At 54.7% G+C, this 20,781-nt stretch overlaps 9 protein-coding genes across 9 annotated transcripts; 5 read left to right on the forward strand and 4 right to left on the reverse strand.

The window, feature by feature from the left end:
• Positions 1 to 41: 41 nt before the first annotated feature.
• On the forward strand, positions 42 to 1,439 carry V1518DRAFT_414290 (ZIP zinc transporter-domain-containing protein). The gene has a single exon (XM_066903535.1). The coding sequence runs from the start codon at positions 64 to 66 to the stop codon at positions 1,378 to 1,380; it is 1,317 nt and encodes a 438-aa protein (XP_066760045.1). The 5' UTR covers positions 42 to 63; the 3' UTR covers positions 1,381 to 1,439.
• On the forward strand, positions 1,431 to 3,315 carry V1518DRAFT_414291 (uncharacterized protein). The gene has a single exon (XM_066903536.1). The coding sequence runs from the start codon at positions 1,521 to 1,523 to the stop codon at positions 3,192 to 3,194; it is 1,674 nt and encodes a 557-aa protein (XP_066760046.1). The 5' UTR covers positions 1,431 to 1,520; the 3' UTR covers positions 3,195 to 3,315.
• Positions 3,297 to 5,078, forward strand: V1518DRAFT_414292 (protein ssh4). Its single transcript, XM_066903537.1, has one exon. The coding sequence runs from the start codon at positions 3,494 to 3,496 to the stop codon at positions 5,027 to 5,029; it is 1,536 nt and encodes a 511-aa protein (XP_066760047.1). The 5' UTR covers positions 3,297 to 3,493; the 3' UTR covers positions 5,030 to 5,078.
• An 81-nt stretch (positions 5,079 to 5,159) lies between these two features.
• V1518DRAFT_414293 (uncharacterized protein) lies at positions 5,160 to 7,004 on the forward strand. Its single transcript, XM_066903538.1, has one exon. It carries the CDS (start codon positions 5,174 to 5,176, stop codon positions 6,701 to 6,703), a length of 1,530 nt encoding a protein of 509 aa, XP_066760048.1. The 5' UTR covers positions 5,160 to 5,173; the 3' UTR covers positions 6,704 to 7,004.
• On the reverse strand, positions 6,932 to 8,735 carry V1518DRAFT_414294 (aspartic peptidase domain-containing protein). Its single transcript, XM_066903539.1, has one exon. The coding sequence runs from the start codon at positions 8,687 to 8,689 to the stop codon at positions 6,995 to 6,997; it is 1,695 nt and encodes a 564-aa protein (XP_066760049.1). The 5' UTR covers positions 8,690 to 8,735; the 3' UTR covers positions 6,932 to 6,994.
• Positions 8,736 to 10,560, reverse strand: V1518DRAFT_414295 (Calreticulin/calnexin; the record flags this gene model as incomplete). The annotated part of the gene is made up of 1 exon (XM_066903540.1): positions 8,736 to 10,560. A coding segment is annotated over exon 1 (1,376 nt), but the record flags the coding sequence as incomplete, so codon positions are not given.
• V1518DRAFT_392438 (class II aldolase/adducin N-terminal) lies at positions 10,561 to 11,556 on the reverse strand. The gene is made up of 2 exons (XM_066901774.1): positions 11,282 to 11,556; positions 10,561 to 11,234 (listed from the first exon to the last, which is right to left on the reverse strand). Exons 1-2 carry the CDS (start codon positions 11,480 to 11,482, stop codon positions 10,710 to 10,712), a joined length of 726 nt encoding a protein of 241 aa, XP_066760051.1. The 5' UTR covers positions 11,483 to 11,556; the 3' UTR covers positions 10,561 to 10,709.
• A 276-nt stretch (positions 11,557 to 11,832) lies between these two features.
• On the reverse strand, positions 11,833 to 17,927 carry V1518DRAFT_414297 (uncharacterized protein). The gene is made up of 2 exons (XM_066903541.1): positions 17,103 to 17,927; positions 11,833 to 17,054 (listed from the first exon to the last, which is right to left on the reverse strand). The coding sequence occupies exons 1-2, from the start codon at positions 17,818 to 17,820 to the stop codon at positions 11,974 to 11,976; spliced, it is 5,799 nt and encodes a 1,932-aa protein (XP_066760052.1). The 5' UTR covers positions 17,821 to 17,927; the 3' UTR covers positions 11,833 to 11,973.
• Positions 17,928 to 18,267: 340 nt separating this feature from the next.
• Positions 18,268 to 19,912, forward strand: V1518DRAFT_426528 (endoplasmic reticulum Oxidoreductin 1-domain-containing protein; the record flags this gene model as incomplete). The annotated part of the gene is made up of 2 exons (XM_066905992.1): positions 18,268 to 18,336; positions 18,422 to 19,912. 2 exons carry the CDS (start codon positions 18,268 to 18,270, stop codon positions 19,910 to 19,912), a joined length of 1,560 nt encoding a protein of 519 aa, XP_066760053.1.
• Between the last annotated feature and the right edge of the window lie 869 nt (positions 19,913 to 20,781).

Below are 20,781 nucleotides of genomic sequence, written 5' to 3' on the forward strand. Positions count from 1 at the left end.
AGTGTTGCGTCATGGCTGCACGCAATTTCCAGATCGTGACCCCCCAAACGAAAAACTACGACAATGGCCGCGCTCACAGGGCTGCTCTCGCTGTTCATTCTGGTGACGCTGATGGCGCTCGCGTCGTTTGGCGCGGGCATGTTACCCCTCGTGGTCGCCCTGCGGCCGGATCGTTTGCGCCTCGTGTCGGCGGCGGGAACTGGTGTACTTGTGGGCACGAGTTTGATTGTGATTATACCTGAAGGTGTGGAGACTCTATACACTGCCGCCGGGATGCTGGCATCGCAGCAGAGGGGGGCGGTGAAGCGACCCGGGGCGTTTAAGCCGCCGACGCTGTTTGAGCCGCCAACGGGGGAGATAGGGAGTGGTGGTGTGAGTTACGACGATGCGAGTGCGCCGAGGGAGGAGGATGGCGAGTTCTTACCGACGGACTACGATGTTGTGAACGGCACGGCGGCCGATGAAGAAATTGCAGAGAAGGAAGTCTCGAAGGAAGAAGTCGCGACCGACGAGGACGTGCCGGAGAGTGTTGACGATGAAGCGGCGTACGTGAACATGACGGTGGAGGCAGAACGGCCGGCCTTCGAAGACGACGCTACGCCATACAAATTACAAGCGCGACTACATACCCGCGACGCGACTACATCATCGTCCAAAAATGAATTGGCGACGCACAAAGTTATTGGTGTCGCGCTCGTGGCTGGCTTTATTTTCATGTACCTCGTCGACAAACTGCCGCCGTACTTTGGCGGCGCAGTGCATCACCACGTGGCGGCGGTGGACGTATCTGAGTTGCGGTCGTATTCCGTCGAGAATGGAGGTGTGGGCGAGGATGGTAGCGGCAGTGCCGGAATTGGCGCGATGTCCTCGTTGACTACAGGCTTCGTGATACATGCTGCAGCTGATGGCATTGCGCTTGGCGCAAGCGCGGCGTCGGAGAGCGTTGCGCTTGCGCTGGTAATTTTTCTAGCGGTGCTGATTCACAAGGCACCGACGGCGTTCAGCATGACTGCAGTGCTCCTGCGTTCCGGATTGGCACGGCGAGCCGTCAAGCAGCAGCTAATCGTCTTCTCCCTCGCAGCGCCGGTCGGTGCCCTCGTTACATGGGTAGTCATCATGATCGTGGGTTCTACGGCCGCAAACACCACGGCCGGCGCAAGTGGTGTATTAATTCAGTGGTGGACGGGTGTGCTATTGTTGCTTAGCGGCGGCGCGTTTTTGTATGTTGCCGTGCAGGTCATGAACGAGTCTGCGGACGTGGCAGGCAAAACTGGTGGCGGTGGTGGTGCGGCGAGCGGGGGAGTGCGGATGACGGACACAGCGGCGACGCTTGCGGGTATGCTTGTGCCGCTAGTGACGATGTTTGTGCGGGACGTGTAGATAGTAATGCTGCTAAGTTCCAATTTACCGGTTGTCCATAGTTGGGAGATGGTGAAGCTGGTAGAGTCGAAGACGACTCGTGAGCCGCACGCGGAATTGAACTCTCGACGAGCTCCCTAGACTTGATTCACGGCCACGGTATGGACTACTTTTCGCAGTTCTCTGACCAGCTCTCTGGTGCAGGCGACGCAATGGTGCGCGAGTGGCTGCCTGCATCTGCACAAGCGCAATGGTCGTCACGGTTCCGCAGCGAGAACTCTCTTGATCCACATGATATCCAGGCACGAGGAGGCGACCGGCGGCGCAATGGGAGTGCAAGCAGCAGCGCAAGCAGCAGCCGCGCTGCCTCGCCCTTGACGCGACCGCGTGCTGCGCGGGGATACTCCTCTGCGAATGCCAATACGACAAGCTCGTTGTCACGACCAGGGCGGTCGCGGGGAGAGAGTAACACAGAGGAAGAGGCGGACGAGGAGGAGTACAGTGACCCTAGCGAGGATGAGGATAACGCGGAGAAGGGCCACTCACGTGCGTTTTCAAGGCCGGCGGACCTACTCACTGCGCGGCGGAGTAAGCAGGGAACCGGATGGGTTGAGAAGCTTGTTGCGGCGATCGTGGGTGTGTGGCTGGTAATCGGTGTGATCATTTTGTTTGGCGGCGGCACCATCGCAGGGCGGGAGCAGGTGGACTTTGATCCTCAGCGGAACGCGATACATAGGGAGAAGACGCTTGTTCCGGCTACAGATGCGCGGATTAGTTATGTGGGCGGACGGTGGTCGCGGAATAAGGCGATTGGTTCGTCGTCGGGGGTGTTGGTGTCCACGCCGTTCGGTGGCGCGTATGTTGACGTGCGGTTTACTGGTTCATCGCTGGGGATACATCTCGGGAATGTAGACGATCCAGTGAAGATGATCGTCAGCGTCGACACCGATGCAGACGGCGATCGCGAGGAGGGTGATTTTTTCCGGGTGTTGCCTTACGGACGCGAGGTTGTTTCGCTTGTGAGCGGGTTGGAGGGGACAGCAGAGACGGAGCACAGCGTACGTGTGATGTTTTCGGGATTGGAGAGGGTCGATATCGAGGCTTTCTACGTGGATAAAGGAGCTGGTCTTGTGCAATGGCGAGGTCCAGAGAAACCGGCACGGCCTGTGATTGAGATTATCTTGGACGCTTACGACGAGGAGTTACTCGACGTGCAAACGTGGCCGTACATGCTTGCGCGTGATCTCGATGCGGAGCGCGTGTTGATACCCGCGCCGGGGCGGTGTATTTCGAATTGTCCCGACGGCAAGCTTGCGCTGGATAGGTATTACTTCCTCGGCAGCGTGACGGCGTCACGGGCGACAGCACCGACCTACTGGCAAGGATTTGAAGGCGAGCACCCGCGGTTGCTCGTGTTTGCGATCGGTGCGGGGACGAAGTTGTATATGGAGCGGAAAGAGATGTACAAGAACTTGTTACCTCAGGATGCGTCGAAGGCGTATATCGAAGCGTACGTGGAGCTGATTCTTCAAATCCGTAAGAAGAAGACGCACAAGCGCACGCCGATTGTGGTGCTGCGTCCATTTGACGGCGAACTCGAGCAGGAATCACAAGCGGTCGTGCAGCGGTTGCGACAGCGGGGCGATCGCAAAGTGCACTGGGTTGATACTTCGTTCTGGAGTTCGCCGGCGGATGCACCAGAGGATCGAGAGCAGAAACGCGCGGTGTTTCTCGCGCAGCATGTGTGCCCATTTGTGCGAGGTGAGGGTGCAAGTGGGTGTGAGTTTCTCGTACCGTTCGAGGGGAAGCTGCCGAAGGTGGACGACGAGGAGTAGCACATAGTCCAGAATAGGCAATTACACGAGACCCTTGTAGTGTCAGCAATCGGCGCAGTTGAGCACATTGGTGCTGCCCGAACCGCCGCCGCCATCGCCAATTCCATCGTCATATCTCCGCATCCTCATCGTCGCCAGTTCGATACCAGCTGCGGTGTCGTTGTCAGTGCATGTCTTCTCGCTGCTGTTAGGCCCAGGCGCGCGCAATCCCGCGGAGAAGACGAAGACCCCGCCATCCGTATCGCCACGCAAGCCACCTTATCGTGACTACATCATCATCATCATCACCACCACACATCATGGAGTCACTACAACTGGCCGCGGCAGCGACGAGTAGCGTTCTCGCGGCGCCGACTCCATCTGCCAATGCGACGCTGCCGCTGCCGTCGAATGGAACCGACACCATCATCCTGCCCACCCCGCCGCAGCTGGACGACGGAGTGAACATGACGTTGCTCGTGGGCCTCATCTCCACGCTCGGCTCCATCGTGTTGCTGACATTCTTTTTCGCAATTATTTACTTTTTGTTTTATACTCGCCAGGGCCGCATTTTGTTGAACCGCGGGCGGCCGGGAGAGTATGATGACGAGCAGGCTTTCTTGAGGGAAGAGGAGGAAGGGCTAGAGCGGCTGGACGACATGTCCCGGACGGCGTATTTACAGGCGCGTGCGTTTCAGGATGCAAATGCACCAGATAGTATCCCCACAGACATCTCACTATCGCAGTTCATGGCGATCCAGGAGAAGGGCGTGTCGGCGTGGGAGTTTGAGCCGGATTTTGAGAACGCGAATTGTTTCGTGGAAGCACGAACGGAGATTGCATTTTACGATTCCGTGTGCTGCGTGCAGACGAATCTGCCGGTACCGAAGCAGAACGACGTGTATTACTGGGAAACGAAACTTTATGAGAAGCCGGAGCAGACGACAGTGGCAATTGGCATGTGCACGAAGCCATACCCGACATTCCGGATGCCGGGATATCACAGGTTTTCGGTGGCTTATGATTCGCATGGGGATCGCAGGAATAATATGCCATTTCACGGGGTTCCGTACGGGCCTGCGCTGCAGCAAGGTGATGTTGTGGGCGTGGGCTTCCGTCCGCGCACGGGGACTGTATTCTTCACGCGGAATGGGAAGAAACTCGACGACGCAGCGCACGGGATGAAGTTCAATCTGTTCCCGACGGTCGGCTCCAACGGACCCTGCACGATGCATGTAAACTTTGGGCAGGCCGGGTTCGTCTTCATCGAGGCGAACGTCAAAAAGTGGGGCCTCGCGCCGGTGACAGGATCGCTTGCGCCGCCGCCACCGTACGGAGCGGAGCAGGGCTCCATACTGCTCGAGATCGGGCGTGTGCCTCAACCAGATTACGGCAGTATTGTGGCACCGATGCGTGTAAGTACTTCGTACCAGAACCAGCGCTCGCCGTTTCCGCCAACAGATTCGCATGACCACGACACGAGCGACAGTCTGCCGCTGTCGAATATCCGGGTATCATCGTCGGCCACATTGGCGGTCGCTACGCCACACGATATGCCGTCGTCGTCCACTTCGTCGTCGTTCGTGCCGCCAATCACAATCACGGGCGATGACGACCGCCGGCAGCGGCGGAGCTCGCCGACGACCATGACGGCCGCAACAACGAACCCTCTGGGTGCTTCATCTTCGTCGTCGACGTCGAACGGCTTGACATCCACAACCGCTGGGCGTTTCACCATCCCAGTGCCGAGCAACCGGCCGCCGAGCTACACCTCCGACGATGAGGACGCGCCTGCGGCCGCGCCGGAGCTGGCGCATTTACTTGGGCGGTCGCCGCCACCTGCGTTTTCGGATTAGTAGTACACATGATAGTTGTTTTGGAGGAATGCAATGTAGAGGAAGATTATAGCGCGCCTTCCCAAAGAGGCAGGCGGCCCCAACCCTGGCGGGCTTTTCTCGTCCTTGCTGCCAAACACTTCGTCAACCCCAAAGTGCCCAATTATGACCGACGCCCCCGCCGCTCCCGTGCCGCCGCCTGCTGCGGACGCCATGTCCCAGGTCGAGGTTGGCTGGCTCTTTGTACAACACTACTACACGTACCTCAACAAGGACCCCATGCGTCTGCACCAGTTTTACACACGGCGCTCGATTATGTGCCACGGAAACGAGGGCGAGCACGTCGAGCCGCTGGTGGGCCAGGCGCAGATCAACCGCAAGATCGTCGAACTGGGCTTGCACGACTGTAAGGTGCTGGTGTCCAACGTGGACTCGCAGCCATCGATCTCTGGGTTGGTGGTGCAGGTACTTGGCGAGATGTCGAACCGCGGCGGGCCTTCGCAGAAATTTGTGCAGACGTTCTTCTTGGCGGAGCAGAAGACAGGCTACTTTGTGCTCAATGACATCTTCCGCTTCTTGAAAGAAGATGTTCCGGAATCTGACGCCGACATCGACGAGGAAATAGACTATGTCCCTGCCGCTCCCGCCCCGCCCGTCACTGTCGTCGCGCCGACCACATCCTCCCTGCCCAGCTCGCGCAACGACACCCCCGGTCCGGAATCTGTCGAACTAGACGAAGCCACGATCCAGGAACAATATGCGGCGACTGCGGCCACGATGCCGCCGGACGCACCGCCGCTTTTGATCGAGGAGGACGAGCGTCCGGCCGTCCCGGTGCCAGCGGAGCAGTCGCAGGTCGACGAGGTGCCTCCGGTGCCGCTGTCGCCGCTGCCTGCACCTGCGGAGGTCGTCGTCGCGCCGGTGGTCGCGGCGCCTGTGGCTGCACCGGTTGTGCCTGTCGTCCCTGCTGCACCCGCGGGTCGTGTTTCGTGGGCTGCGCTTGCCGCGAAGAGCACCGCTGCTGCTGCTGCTGCCGCTGCGTCCACCACCACCGCAGCAGTTCCTGCTGCAGCTCCCACGCAAGCTCCTCCAGCTTTGATTCCCGCACCCGCTGTCCCAGCAGCGCAAGAGAACGCCAAACCCGCGTCAAAGGACGATGCCCCTGCAGCACAGCCTCAGGCCGCGCAGCCCCAACAGCAGCAGCGTCGACCGCGGATCGAGTTCCACTCGGCCTATATCAAAGGCGTGAACGAGAAAGTTCCCGAGGCCGCGTTGCGCGAAGCGTTAACCCGTTTCGGCAAGCTCACGCATTTTGAGGTCTCCCGTCCGAAGAGCTGTGCGTTTGTTGATTTCGCCGACGCAGTGATGTTGAAGAGCGCATTGGAGGCGCATACCTTGCCTGTTGGTGATCAGGTTGTGTATATCGAGGAACGGCGTCGTGGGAATCCGGGGGGATTTGGAAATAACGCTGCCAACCGCGGGAACGGAAGCGGACCTGCGAAGGCGCAGAACGGTGGGTTTAGACAATGGAACAACGATCGACAAGCGAATGGCACGAATGGGGCCAATGGCGCAACGGCTCAGACGACGGGTGGAAACTACAATAATGCCAGCGGCGAGAGCAAAAATGCGAACCGGAGTATGCGTCCAAATGTTGGCGCCAGCGGCGGCAAGCGGCCGAACTCGAAGCAGTAACGCAACAAAAGCCATACACGCGCGTATTTTTTTCTGCTTTTGTTGTCTTTTCTTTTCATACACACACAAAAGTAATAACTAATCGCTATTTTTGCTCCCCTGTGCTATATTGTAGTCCTGTCTTTTTTGTTTTGTATTCACACATTGTATCTATCCTCCTCCATCTTTATCCAGTTATTCATGGCGGTCTCCGATGAACGACGATGCATCTAGCACAGACAAATATTGCTGTGTAACGTTATCCAAGTTTATTTTGCTTTTTACATATAAGAACTTCTAATGCAAAACGTATTATCCTGCACTTATGAGATGGTCGTAATACGCCGCCTGGGCTAGATGTACACTGTGGGATGAGGGCTCGAAGAGTGCGTAGACGGAGGAGAGGAAGGCTATACCGAGGATGTTGCCTACGTCGTAGGTTGATTCACGGATAACATCCAGTAAACATATTCCCGAGGGGGACTGTGGATGCGGGCGAACGAGTTCGTGGATGCCCACACAAACACTCTTCGTACCGTTATCTGCGGCGAATGTGAATGTGACGCAGCGGGTCGATGTGAGAAGAGTGCATGGGACGATATACCCTGGCGCATGGGGATCGTAGGTCGCCAGGGACGTGATTGTGCGCGCGAGTGTGTCAGCAAGGGAGTCAGGAAGGTGGATGCCTAAAGTGCCGGTGTCGAGGAGTAGTGGTATTGGTGGTGTAGAGATGGCAGAGAAAGTAGGAAGGGCGGCAGAAGGGAGAGAGATGGAGAGAAGTGTGATTGTATAGCTGTCGTCGCCAGTGTGGTCGTTCTCGTCGTCATCTAAAGAAGAAGAGGAGGAGAAGGGGACAGGGTTGAGACTGTCGTTCTGTGCGTACCGATAACGTAAGCGCGAGTGTTCCTCGCCAATGGTAACGATATCAAGCACCCCATTCACACTCTCTGCACATCCACCCGCTTGTGAAATTGTCTCGCGTAGTTCTGCTGAGCGCGGGCCTAGATATATCCCGAACCCCATGCGTTCCTGCTTTTCTATCGCGTTGTTGTCGTCATCACCTTCGCCTTCGTCGTTGCTTGAAGAGGAATCAGAGGAGGACGACGATGGAAAAGATGAAGGGGGAGATATAAGCTGCGACGCAAGCGTCATCGCATGCGGCACTCCAGGAATACCCAGAATCTGTCTCGCCGACGCGCCTGCAAGTCCAAAGACGCCTTCACACGCAAAATCAAGTATCCTCACACGATCGATAACCGCGATTGGATGCCGTGCTAGCTTTAACTTTGCGTGTCCCACACCGCCACAACCCTCGTTGCTGCTATTTTTGTTGTTGTCGTTTGAGTCGATCGTGGTAGCTGTGGTTATCGTGGTAGTAAGATACACGTCATCGAAGATAACCCGCCCTGTCGCCGTAGCGCTCTCATTTGCAAATCCGAGCACAAATCTCTCGCTCTCTCCTGCAACTTCATGAGTCCGCCGCCGCGTAAGCGGTGGCGCATACCCACCTCCGCACCCACACCCTCCACGACACTGCTCCGCCCGCGCATCGTATACCACCAATTCACTCGACCCGGTGTCCAGTAACACGCTTTGCTTTTGCGGCGGAGTTCCAATAGAGAGTGATAGTACATAGATTTCCGAATTGGATGGCTTGTGAAGTGGAATGCTTGCGGTGATCTTTGATATTTTCGTTGTGTGTTGCTGCTGCTGTAGTCGCTGTGGCCATTCTGATGAAGGTCGAAGTGAAGGTGAAAATGTCGATACTCCGGCCGCGGCGAATAAAACCTGATCGCCTCGCGCAACGGCGGCGTGAACTCCTCTCACCGCCCCCAGAACCACGTAAATCCACCATTTGAGCTTCATTCTCTGATTCGTGCCTCTCAACCATTGCAAGCAAGACTGGGGAAATGCCTGCTTATATCGGCGCCACGTTCTTCTACTGCCCCGCCACGCGCCGTGTCGTATGCGGCTCAAATACGCCCCTGAGTGCGGCGTCGTCCGCATGCGGTCTAGCAGCGTACGCAGCCTGCCAGCCTCGTCCTTCTTCGGTGTAAATCAGGTAATCAGTGTATTTCGCCGCGTAATCGCGCTATGAATAGTAAGTACATTTTTGAACTCCACCGCCACAAGAGAGAGTATCTACTTCCGCTTCTCCGCCTTCGTCTCGCTCGCAGCGCCAGTGGTCGAGATGCTCGACGAGCCCACCACTTCCGCGGCCTTCTCCTCTTTCTTGACCTCTTTGACCACCGGCTTCGGCATGGGCGCGGTCTCGCTCTTGATCGCGATGTAAATCATCACGACAATGCCAATAAAAATTGCAAAGACCGACATAATTGCCATGCCGAGACCTGCAGCGACTACAGGCCGCGCACGGACAGCGTAGACCGGGTCGCGGCGCACGATCATCATGAACAACTTAATTTCCTGGATCGCGACCGGGATCGGGTTCTGCAGAAAGTCCTCCCACACCGTCTTGGGCGCGGACGGGTCCTTAACAGGAGGCCGCGACGCGATTTCTTCTTCACGTTCAATAGCCGCCTTGGGAATAAAAGTGTCATTGCCGATGGCCTCCGCCTCGGCGATGGAGTGACCGATGTAAATGTTGTTGAACATGATGTTGTTCTGCATGGTCCATAGTTCAAATCCGACTCCACCGATCGGCTCAAGGTCGCTCGGCCGCGAATCCAGGAAGTACTCTGGGTTCGGGATCGCGCGGGGTGCCCATTCGCCCTTGTACTCTGGGTTAGGCACACGAGGCTGCACCCATTTGCCTTTGAACTGGGGGTTAGGCACACTGGGCGCTGTCCATGGACCGCATCCATGCTCCTCGCACTCGGGGTTTGGAATTGTCGGAGCAATCCACTCGCCGTCCTCCTCGTCGTCCCAGTCCTCGGGCTTCTCGGCATCAGGATCCGGAATCAGCTCTTCCGCGGCCTCGTCCCAGTCCTCGGGCATCTCGGCCTCGGGATCGGGAATCAGGTACGGCGCGTCTTCGTCCCAGTCCTCTGGCTTTGTGGTCTGCTCAGGATCCGGAATGGTCTCCTCATCCACCCACGTGTCCGGCTTGAAGTCTTCGGGATCGTCGATCTCCTTTGGCGGGCTGAAAGGCGGTTCGAACTCCGCGTCGTCGAGCATACTTCCGTGACGCACAATATCGCCGTTCACGCGAATTTCAAAAGTCTGATCAGGCTTGATCACAAGCGTGTAGAGCGTCGTCATCTTGTTGGTAACCGCGTGGGGACCGCCAAGCAAGTGCTTCTCCTCATACTCGCCAGTGACGGGGTTCTTGCGGCGCACAATGAAATGTACCTTGTTTGTCGTTCCACAACGATCCGGACCAAACATAACTTGGTACGATGTTTTGTCAGAAAACTCATTCGTGCGCAGATCATCCGACTCCGTCAACAGCTTCAAATACGCGCCGCCGCACTGCAGCCCGGTCTGCAACTTGACCTCGTACTGCACGACAAGAGTTTTGTCCTTATTATCCAGCGGTTTATCAAACAGCGCCGAGATCGCGTGGTGCGCGGCGAGGTCCTTCACGACGAGGCCCTTGTCCCCCACGAACCCAGGGTACACGCTCGCCTCCTCGACCGACCAGCGCCCAGGGTACACGTAATCATCCTTCTCGTTCTTTGCGCTCGACGGGCGCCATCGCGCACGCCAGCCGTCGGTGAACTGCTCGAAGAAGTGCGCGTGCGGGGCCTCCAGGGGGACGAAGGGAGGATGCGCGATCGCAGTAGACGCAGGCGCGGCGGAGGTGACAGGATCTTCGGAGAGAACCTCGTCGACTTCGAAGTCGGGGTGTTGGGCAGCCGCGAGCGCGACGAATGCGAGTGCACCGAGGGGCGCAATGGAGAGACGCATTGTGGTGGGGATCAATTGATGGGAAAGAGAAAGGGAAGGAGAACACTTAAGAAAAGCCCAAGCGAAGAGGCCACCTGGCGGCAGATCCATCACGCGTCATCACACGTGTGCCTTAACCGCACAACTTGGTCGCTTTTATGTCACAACTCCGCCCAACTCACCGCCTCGCTTTCTTCTCCGAGCCAACCTCGCCAGCAGGATCAAGCCCGAGCTGACGCATCCTCACGCCGAGTTCTAACAAGTAATCCAGCGCCTCGTTGTAGACCTTGGCCTTCCACACACTCTCGCCCCACACATATATTCCGTGCCGCCGCACGAGCACCGCGGTGGTCCCAGGGCTTGCGCGCATCGCTGCCGCAAGCGCATCATGCAGGTCTTCCTCGTGTGCCGTATTTTCTATAATCGGGATCCGCAGTGTATCGTAAAAACCCATGTTCCCCTGGGTCGTGATGCGGGGGAGTGCTTTTATTTGCTCGATGTTTGCGATTTCAAACGCGTCGTCGTAGAGCAACGTCGCTAGAACGGCGTTTTGTGAGTGAGTGTGAATACATGCGCCCGCATCGCGTTGGTCGTAGATCTCGAGAAAGAGCGGAGTGCATGCCGACACCCCGAGCGTCTTTGGTCGGCGGATATACTCTTTCGTCGGCAAGTTCATCACAAACATGTTGTCCGGTTGCATGCGCTTCTCTCATTAGCCTTGTCTCGTGCACACTTTCACGCACTACTCACCTCCTTCTGAACTCCGGTTGGTGCAAGATACACCAAATCATCCTTGCGCACACTAATTCCCCCGCCCGTGCCGGTGACCCACCCGTTTGAATAAAACAATCTGCACAACTCGCAGATTAGGTTCGCGGGGTGCTCGTTGTCACGCGAGTGCACCAGCGCCTCGGCCTCCTCCTCGGTGTAGGTAATCCTCTCCTCAACCATGCTATCTACTCGTGGATACTGTGTTGTGGAGTAGTGAGGGGAGTGCTCTTTGTGCTAGTGGACGTGCTCCGCGATGACGTTATTTCTCCGCAGTTTTGTTTACGCGCGTGCAAATTTGACTGGCCCCGCCTGCCCCGCCTCAGCCGCACGCCCGGCTAAACCTTCTCCAGCAGCTAGTCTAGGCCCAATTTCAGCTCCACAGAAGTGTCCCCAAACCCTCATTATCAGAGCGATTGGGACTTACAGGTGCACTTTGAGAATTCCACAGAAATCCCGGTGGACCTGGCAACCGAAATTTTGTACGCATTCTCCCGTGTTCAGCGCTCATTGCTCTTCCACGGATGGGCCTCTCACATGAATGAATGAATGTATTACCTGCACTCTAACAGAATCAAATTAATGCTCTATATTCTTGCACTTCCTTAATATGCGTTTACGCTTCTCATCTTCCTCATTTTATGCCCATCATCTCTTGCTCTTCGAGTACTCTCTCACGCGAAATAAGTGCGCCAGAGCACACCCTCTAAATCCTCCAATTGCTCTGCATTAAACACGCGCACGTCCACATGCCAGGTATCCTGCCTCGTCTTTTTAAACTCACCCAGCGCCGTCTTCACACTTCGCCCCACCATTCCCGAATCCGACGCGGCGCGATTCACAAGCGTTGTAAGCACTCCCGGCATCCACACAGGTGGGGGAGATTCGTAAGGAAACGCGCGGACTAGAGAGGATAATCCGAGCACCGCAGCATGCCGTGCAATAGTAATCGCATTGCTGTTCTCCGCGATGCTCTGCGATGATGTGACCGGGAGTGGATTCTGGCGCAGCAACTTTGTAAACTGGCGATCGAGCCTCTTGACCGTCGCATCTCGATACACTTTCGGCGAGCATCGGATCATTCCCGACAAAGTCTCCGCAGCGGTTTCTCGCACTTCGAGCTGCGGGTCCGACAGCCGATCCGCGACGCACTCGAACATCGCTTTACGATTCTTCGTTGATAGTTGGAATAATTGCCGGAAGAAAATCGCTTGGATGAGAGGTAATACGCGAAGACGCTGATGCCACATTTCAGACGTCGACACGATTTCCACGATCGCATTGACAAGATCGTCCAGTAAACACGGTGGCCACGGTATATTCCCAAACACGCGGAATAACCTTACTGATAGACTTACCAATTCCTCATGCTCCTTGACGTCCATGAAATTCAACAACTCCGGTAATATCACCCGTCCAAAGTAGGGCAGTAGCAATATCGCTGCTGGCGAGTCCAGAATTGAATCAAACCATAGCATCACCGTCTTACTCCCATTCGTGTACGAGTTCGGATCGTGGTAAACGATCCGCCGTTCGCGCCAGTGCGCAAGCTTATCAAACACATTATCCATCATCACGTCTAGCTCCACCGTCGGTGGGAACGCACGCACGCCAAGCGACCCCGCGTTTCGGTTCGCCTGCAGAAATCCATCCACATCTGAGAACGACTCCCGCAGTCGTGTCTGCATGATCCGCGCGATCGTCGCGCCGATCTCCTCGCGCACATATTTGTAGCTCTGATCCAGATGGTCCATGAAATCTGCCAGGATTTTGTCTGTCTGTGTAAATGTCCAGTCCGCTTTCCAGATAAAACACTTCAGTAACGAGAACTTCGCACTTTCCTTGAATGCCGCATTGGACGTATCATCAATTCGCGCGCTCCCAAGTTTCTGCGCAAGCGGCCAAATCGTCCGCGGATCCACATAGGCGCCGAGAAACGACACATTATTCGTCCAACTATCCAGCGTCTCCGGCGTCAACTTCTCGTAAAACACGTCATCGTAAATTCCCATGGCGAACGCAATCACCTTCTCAGAGTACTCCGTAGAATGGATATTCCCTACCAACCCCGCCAACAACTCCGCCGTCGCGCGCTGGTGATTCTTATCCATCGGCGCATCGTCATATACACGCCGAATAAGTCGCAAGTACTCGTCCCACTTCAGCGTCGTCACGCCATCATACACCAGCCCAGAGATCAACGCGGAAATAATCGCGTACACCTGTCTAAACGTATCCTTCTCGCTACGCGGCTCTTGCAGTAATATCTTCGCGTACTGCGAAAACCACCGCGCATCGATAAGCACGCCGATCATCTCAATCAGCTTGCTATCTTGCTCATTCAATGCCGCCGGAAACCGTTTGTATGGATGCTTCTGTACTTCAAATTCTTTGCCCCACACAAGCCATCCCGGTTGGTATCGCTTGCCAGAGTAATACGGTGCCTCGGGATCCGTCAGCTGCTGATGATAGGTAGTGATAAACTCCGGATCGCTTCTGTTCACGGGTATCTTGACCAAATCGTCGAACGCATAATTCCCAAACAACAAATTCTTCTCATCGTACTTGGTAAACGCACGCGCTTCAACAACGTTGACAATCAGATTCACGCCTTGCAAAAAGCCCATCCGCAAATACGGATGCGGATCGACCATACCCTTAATTGCAATCTGGCCCAATTCGGCCGAGATCCGCGTCCGGTAATACCCAATCTGGCTAATCATCATCGTTGACGCGATCATCGAGATACGCCAATGCGGTTCCTCTTTGTATATCTTCAGCAGCTCCGCTTCAAGTTCTTCAGAGTTCGTCTCAGCTCGTTTCATGCGTTGCGCGTTCCGCTTCGATCGCGTCTCGATGGTTGCTGCAAAATCTTTGTCGTAGGGGAGAATAGTACGCCATATCTGGACAACACTGTCGCTGTAGTACATAGAGCCACCCTCTGTCAGCGTGCTATGAGAAAATGCAATGATCGCCTTACGTGACAAGTCGTGTAGGCTATTATCATCCAGCTTCGCAGCGCCAAGTAGCGTGAGCGCATACGAATTCCTGAACCGCAGGTCATTCGTCATTCTGTGGTTAAGACGGCAGATATTGGCGGTATACAACGCACCCTTGATCTTCGGCGCATTCTTCGCGGCAACTGCATTGTTCAGTTCGCTGATAAGCAACTCGCCCACGTGCGGTCCAGACCCGTCAAGAGTCTTCATCGCTGCTTCCAAAGTCCGCTGAGCAAAAATCCTGTTCACCGCATATCGAGCCGTCGAGCTCTGAACAAGATCTTGCAGCAGGTCTTTATCCAAGGCGCACATCTTCCGCCGACCAATCGCCATCAACATGCGCGATTTACAGTACAACAGCGCGCGCAACGTCAGCGCATATCGCGGTAGAATTTTGTGCAATCCGACCATTTTAAACTTGTTACCGTCTCTAAAGTACGGGAATCTATGCGTTGTGTTGGCAAATCCAACGTCAAGGAACCACGAGCGCATACTCTCAAGAAGCATGCCCATCGGCTGCACCTCGTCTTCGTGGTTCTTCATTAGATCCGTGTGGATCGAGTGCAGCATGTGGCCGATTTTGTTGTGAAGTTCGTGGACTTTGACACATAACGGGCTGTCGGTATTGTTTTCGAAATAGTAGCCGCGCGGGTATCTGAATGACATAGAGTAGACAACAAAAACATCGCGATCATCGTCGTCCTCATCAGCCTCGAAAGCATCGTCAATATCGTTCATCAGATTATCATCAACAGCTTTCTCCTCTTCGGCGTCCGCAAGCTCGATATCATCGATCTCGTCCGGCGCAGACACATCCATTTCGGAATCTTCTCCCTGAGAAGCAGAAAGTTGCTTCATGTCGTATAGCGCCGCCATACTTGACAGCACGCGCGTAAAGTAAGACAACAAACGAGTAAGCTCCTCTGACCACGTCTTTTGCGCTTTCGGTTGCTTCTCCGCCATGAGTGACGTAAGCTGTGAAATGCACCACTCGATGTTATCCTCAAACAATGAAACCGCAAACGTAACCTCATCCGATGTTGGTGAATGCCACTCAATCTCAAGATCTTTCGGAGCAGTCTGTTTTCCCCAATCAGCAAAACTATAGCCTCCGTTGGCTTGCAACTCTGACCGGTTGACAAGATGAAAGTCGCAATGGTAGATCGTCGTAAAGTTGATGATAATTCCAAAAATAAGAGCGCCGCTCTGATCGGCCGTAGCACCATGGGTCTTCTCGCGCAGATATATCATCAAATCGAATAGTTCGTCCTTATACTTTAGCAAAGCTGCACCCGCAGGCCAAATAATACCGCGCAAAATCGTCATGTACCAAAGCAAATTCATATCACTCGGCGCAACGTCTCCAAGGTTGGTCGAACGTCCGGCATGGTTCTCGTCGATTTCTTCTCGGATGCGGCTCACGAGCAGGGGAAACAACCGGCTCAATGTGCGCTCAGGCTGCGCTCGGAGTAATGCTCCAGCAATATGCAACGCACCGAGACGCGCTTGGTATATAACGTTATCGAGCGCAAAGGTAGCAAACTGATCTAATACTTTACCAAAAATATCGTCAGATACGGCAGCAAACACGACGTTAAAGACTTTAGGCATCACGTTGAGAACATTCCGCTCTGGCGAATCTGAGTATGTGTTCTGCTTTGGCAGATTCTCGAGCAAGGTGTATATGCGGCTCATAAGAGACGTTGTGAATTCCTCGAACGTTGCGGTTGACGATTTCAATACCAAGAGCTCGTCTTCATCGGAAAGCTGCACGCTGTCCAAATCTTCTCCGGCTTCAACTGCCTCCAAACAAGCTGTGAAATACTCCATAGCGGGTCCAGACCCGACGTTTTCGCTCAAATCCGCAAACGGCATGTACGCGGCAAAACTCTGGATAACTTCAAGCGACTTCAAAGTCTTGTGCAAATCATTGGGGTCAATCCCCGGAACAAGCATGCCGAGGACGGCGGTGACGTGGAGCCTATAGCGCTTATGCTTGACAATTCGCTCGGCCGAGTAGCTCAGTGCGGTCATTGCGACGGTTGTTCGCGCGGTCTCAACGACGCCCTGAAGCGACCCGTATGCCTGAGACAAAATGATCGGAAGCATAATATCGGGCTCCAAATAGGTCAACGCTTGCAAACTGAACTGCGCGTTCGAAGCCGTGTGAGAAGTTTTTGTGTGGATTCCGGTCATGACTGCATCCTTGATCGCAAGAACGAACTGGCGTTTGACTGCAGGACTGAGTCGTCGGTCTTCCGGTGTCGGAAGCTCGCCACTCTGCTCGCGGTTCCAGCGCATGGTGAACGTGGTGGCGACGGCCTCGAGCATGCGGAAGAGGTACTTTGACCAGTAACCATAGTTCGAAGGATGGAAAAATGTTTCCACGGACTGGATAAGGCCCGCAAATCCATTCAAAATACTGTTGGGGTCGTCGAGACACTTATTCGATAGAGAGAACACGATCCATAATGACATCGTGCGGGATATCTTGCGCCGCCGCGACTCACCAGCCTCCTTAGCGTAGGGCTCGAAACTAGCCGTGTAAGGAGATCCAGAGCGACCGACAGGAATGTCCAACAAGCGCAAAGCGGATGTGAGCATGTATGCAGTTTGTTCCTTTGTCAAGATGCCGGTTGAAGTGAACAGAATATTCGGATCTCTGAGACCGACTCGACAAAGTCGACTGACGAGGTCCAGCATGCTTAGATCAAATGTATAGGATCTGGTATAGAGGCTCCAGACATGGAAGATCGCTAAACAGGTTAGCAGCTGCCATATCTAGAGAGTGGCGGTCCACTTACTGGGCAAATACATCTGCGGATGCAGCGACGGATCAGTAATCGGTGTCGTGGAGACAGGGAGGAGAAGATCAATGATGCGGACGACGGAATGCGCTGTGGCACGCTGGACGTTGAATAACGGTAGCAGTTCGTGAAAGATGTCGTACACCGCCTCCGGCGCGAAAAAGCGTTGCGCATACAGCGCGATTTTGGAGAGATCATTGAGACGCAATTCGCGCGCTCTATTCACACCGGCGTACTGTGCTGGAAAGAGAATGGTCTCCATACGGGAGTAGAGAATGCGCCAATCTAGGACGAGATCATCACGGTTGAGCAGATATTCCTTCGCACAGAGGGTGCAGAAGGTATCAGCAAAGACACGGAAGACGGTCTTAGACAAGCCACGCGCAAGTGCGAGCTCGTAGAAGATCTTGACAAGCTGTGTTCTGGTGTGCCTAGGCATGTCGAACTTAAGGGATAGCCACAAGCAGAGCTCGTAGTTCCAGTGGCAGAGTGTGCTGAAGGACACAGGCTGAGAGCGCATGGCAAGCTCGAGGTTCGCGAGAATCTCGTTAAGATGCTCCTGGCGGGATGCATCCGGCTCAACGGCGAAGGGAAGAAGTTCTGAATAGGGAAAGCTGCGCGGTCTGCGAGGATTGCTATGAGAGACGGTGGGAAGGTTCATTGCTGAGGATTCCGCGGCGGTGCTGGTGGCGACGTCGTCTTCAACAGACTCCATGGGTGCAATGGAAGAGCACTCGAGAAGCACTGGAGGATGGCCGGACGGATATAGAGTGACACGGCGGCGGGGGAGGTTCTGGAAGAGGAGTGCTTACATGCTGAGTCGCGGACGACGTACGGCTGCGTTCAAACCCTTAGCCAGCTCAGCCTGAGCCGCAGGCGATTCGGCTTTTGAACCGCAATTCTTTCTACGCACACTTCAGTAGTTGATCCTATTCTTGTTCTGTTTGTTTACTATCGTATTCTATTGTAGAATTCTAGCTTTTCTTACCGCTAGTCTGTTCATCGCACGCAGCCTAAACACGAACGACAACGCCACTCACGAACACGAGACTGCGCCGAACTCCCAACGCTGACTTCCTCCAGCACTCCACCAACTTCCAACCCCCTCCGCCATTCCTCACTGCTGATCTACCTCTTCACCCCCTCCTTCACATACTCTGCAATGCGTTTGCAGTTGTTGTTAGGTCTTCCCTCCCTTGCGCTTCTGGCGTGCCTCCTCACGCCTTCGTTGGTGAGTTCTCCCCCATGCGCATACCCGCAATAAAGCCACCGTGGCTCACACCACATTCTTTGATCTTCACATCTAACACCACCAGGCATACGAGGAAATCTCAGAGTCCTCTTACTACATCTCCGCCATAGACACCGCCAACAAAGAGCGTCTTCGACCCCTCCTCCACGACATTGTCACAACTTCTGACTTCTTCAGATACTACCGTCTTGATCTCTTTGGTCGCCCATGTCTTTTCTGGTCTGACGAAGGCATGTGCGGTAACCGTGCTTGTGCAGTCGACACAATCGATGACGAGTCACATTTACCAGAAATTTGGCGTTCAGAATACCTTGGCCGCTTGTCCTCCGGATCTACCATCGAATTTGACGATGACTTTGACGACGGATTCGGCGATGATGTCGAGGAAAGTTGTGTGAAAGATACCGACGCTGGTGGTATGAGTATGCTCGGGCTTCCGAAAGACTACTGCGTTCCCGAAGATGAATCTGCCGACGGCCCGGGCGTATATGTCAGCCTGCTTGATAATCCAGAACGGTACACAGGTTACATGGGACCGCACGCCAACATGATCTGGAATGCCATATACACTGAGAACTGCTTCCCAGATGCCACAAGCCCGTCAATCTCCGTCACCGGCGGCCCTCTCGCGACACCTCCGAGCAGCTGTGTCGAGAAACGGGTCTTCTACAAACTCGTCTCCGGCATGCACGCAAGTGTGTCAACCCACCTCTGCAACGAATATCTTGATACTGAGACCGGTGAATGGGGCCCAAACCTTGAAATGTTCATGGCCCGCGTCGGCAACTACCCCGACCGCATCGCGAACATCTACTTCAACTACGGCCTCGTGGCAAAGGCAGTGGCGAAATTGCGACACTACCTTGAGGACTTTACATTCTGCACAAACGCGCAGGGCTACGACGCCGAGACACGGCGTAAGATGCTCCGCATTGCGGTTGAGGCTGATCGCTCGTTACCGGTGGTGTTTGATGCTAAAAAGCTGTTCCTTGGCAATCCTCAGCTCAAGGAGGAGTTTAGAACCAAGTTTGTGAATGTATCGCGCATCATGGACTGCACTGGCTGTGACAAATGCCGATTATGGGGAAAGCTTCAAGTCACTGGCTATGCCACGGCGCTTAAGATTCTCTTCGATCTCCCGGAGGACGGCACTGGCAGTGAAGTACAACTGCGACGGATGGAAATGGTCGCGCTTATCAACACTTTCGATCGCCTTTCGAAATCCGTCGACGCGATCGACATGTTCAACAACATGCTCTCCGGCTCTCCCGAAAGCGAACCCGAGATCTCGGAACAAGCCAACGAGAAGAAGGATAGCGAAAACACATCGCAGATATCGGCCTGGGACGAGGAATGGAGCGCCGCGTGGGAGGGGATCAAGTTCATCATGAAGAGTTACTACTACTTCCCGAGGAATATGTGGCGGATATTCTTGTACCACGCGAATAAGGTCTGGATTCGTTTTGTGGGGCGCGAGGAATATGTGGCGGCCCAGCAGCAGCAAAAGTACGATAGATTTCTGCACCTGCAACCGACGCCTAGAGATGAGCTTTAGAGCGGGTATAAATGTGATCTGTATATAAATGCTTTGGTGAATTAGATACTCGTGCGGACTTTGTCTACGGCTGATAGCGCGATTTGTCCGATACGCAAGTCCGAGATCTTCCTTCACACTCGTTGACCGGCAGCAACGATTTCCCTAATTGGCGAGTATGCCCAGCGCATTATTGATCGTCCGCGCCGATTCTGCTTCTGCGGACGTGATGTGTTCCTGTATGACACCGCCTCGACAACCCTCTGGAGAAGCCGGCCGAACGAGTATTAATGTTAATGCGGTCCCGGCAACGTTCTGTTCAACGACTACCGTGCGCTAGAGTTCACGCCGTCAAGACGGAACTTCAAGTTTACAACGAGTCAGGGACTAAATCTTCATCTCTAGTCATGTTTTTCCCTGACTGTAATCCAGCACAACGTGCGATTAAGAAATCTCGAGGACGTGTGACAGCAATGACGTCACAAGTCGGAAGTCAAAAGATTTCCGCGCTCTAATCGAGAGATAAGCTGGATTCATCCAGAACATCCGCAGTTTCATGACGATAGCTAAATATATCGTTCTCCTCCATTTCAACGGACAGGCTTTGCTCACTTTTGTAGTTTGCCGTGCAATTGATTATACTACTCGTCCGTAGCGCTGAGATAAGTACTCCAGCGGCCGGAAGACCTGCTGCGAGGCCATCGTCGATTATTTTCGCTTGTGGAGACGGTCATTATCGGCAGCGTGGACCTGGACGCTGGGTAGAGCACACTTCCAGTAAAAATTTGCAGCGAGTGTGCTTTCTTTGAGCGCCGGGCCATGGACGCCAGCACTGACCGTCCGCGCCGGGATCTCAGAGCTGCTTCCGACTTCCAACCATAAAGAGCCAT

The sequence above is a fragment of the Limtongia smithiae genome (assembly GCF_038497785.1).
Source record: "Limtongia smithiae strain NRRL Y-17922 unplaced genomic scaffold V1518scaffold_4, whole genome shotgun sequence".
NCBI lineage: Eukaryota > Fungi > Ascomycota > Lipomycetes > Lipomycetales > Lipomycetaceae > Limtongia > Limtongia smithiae.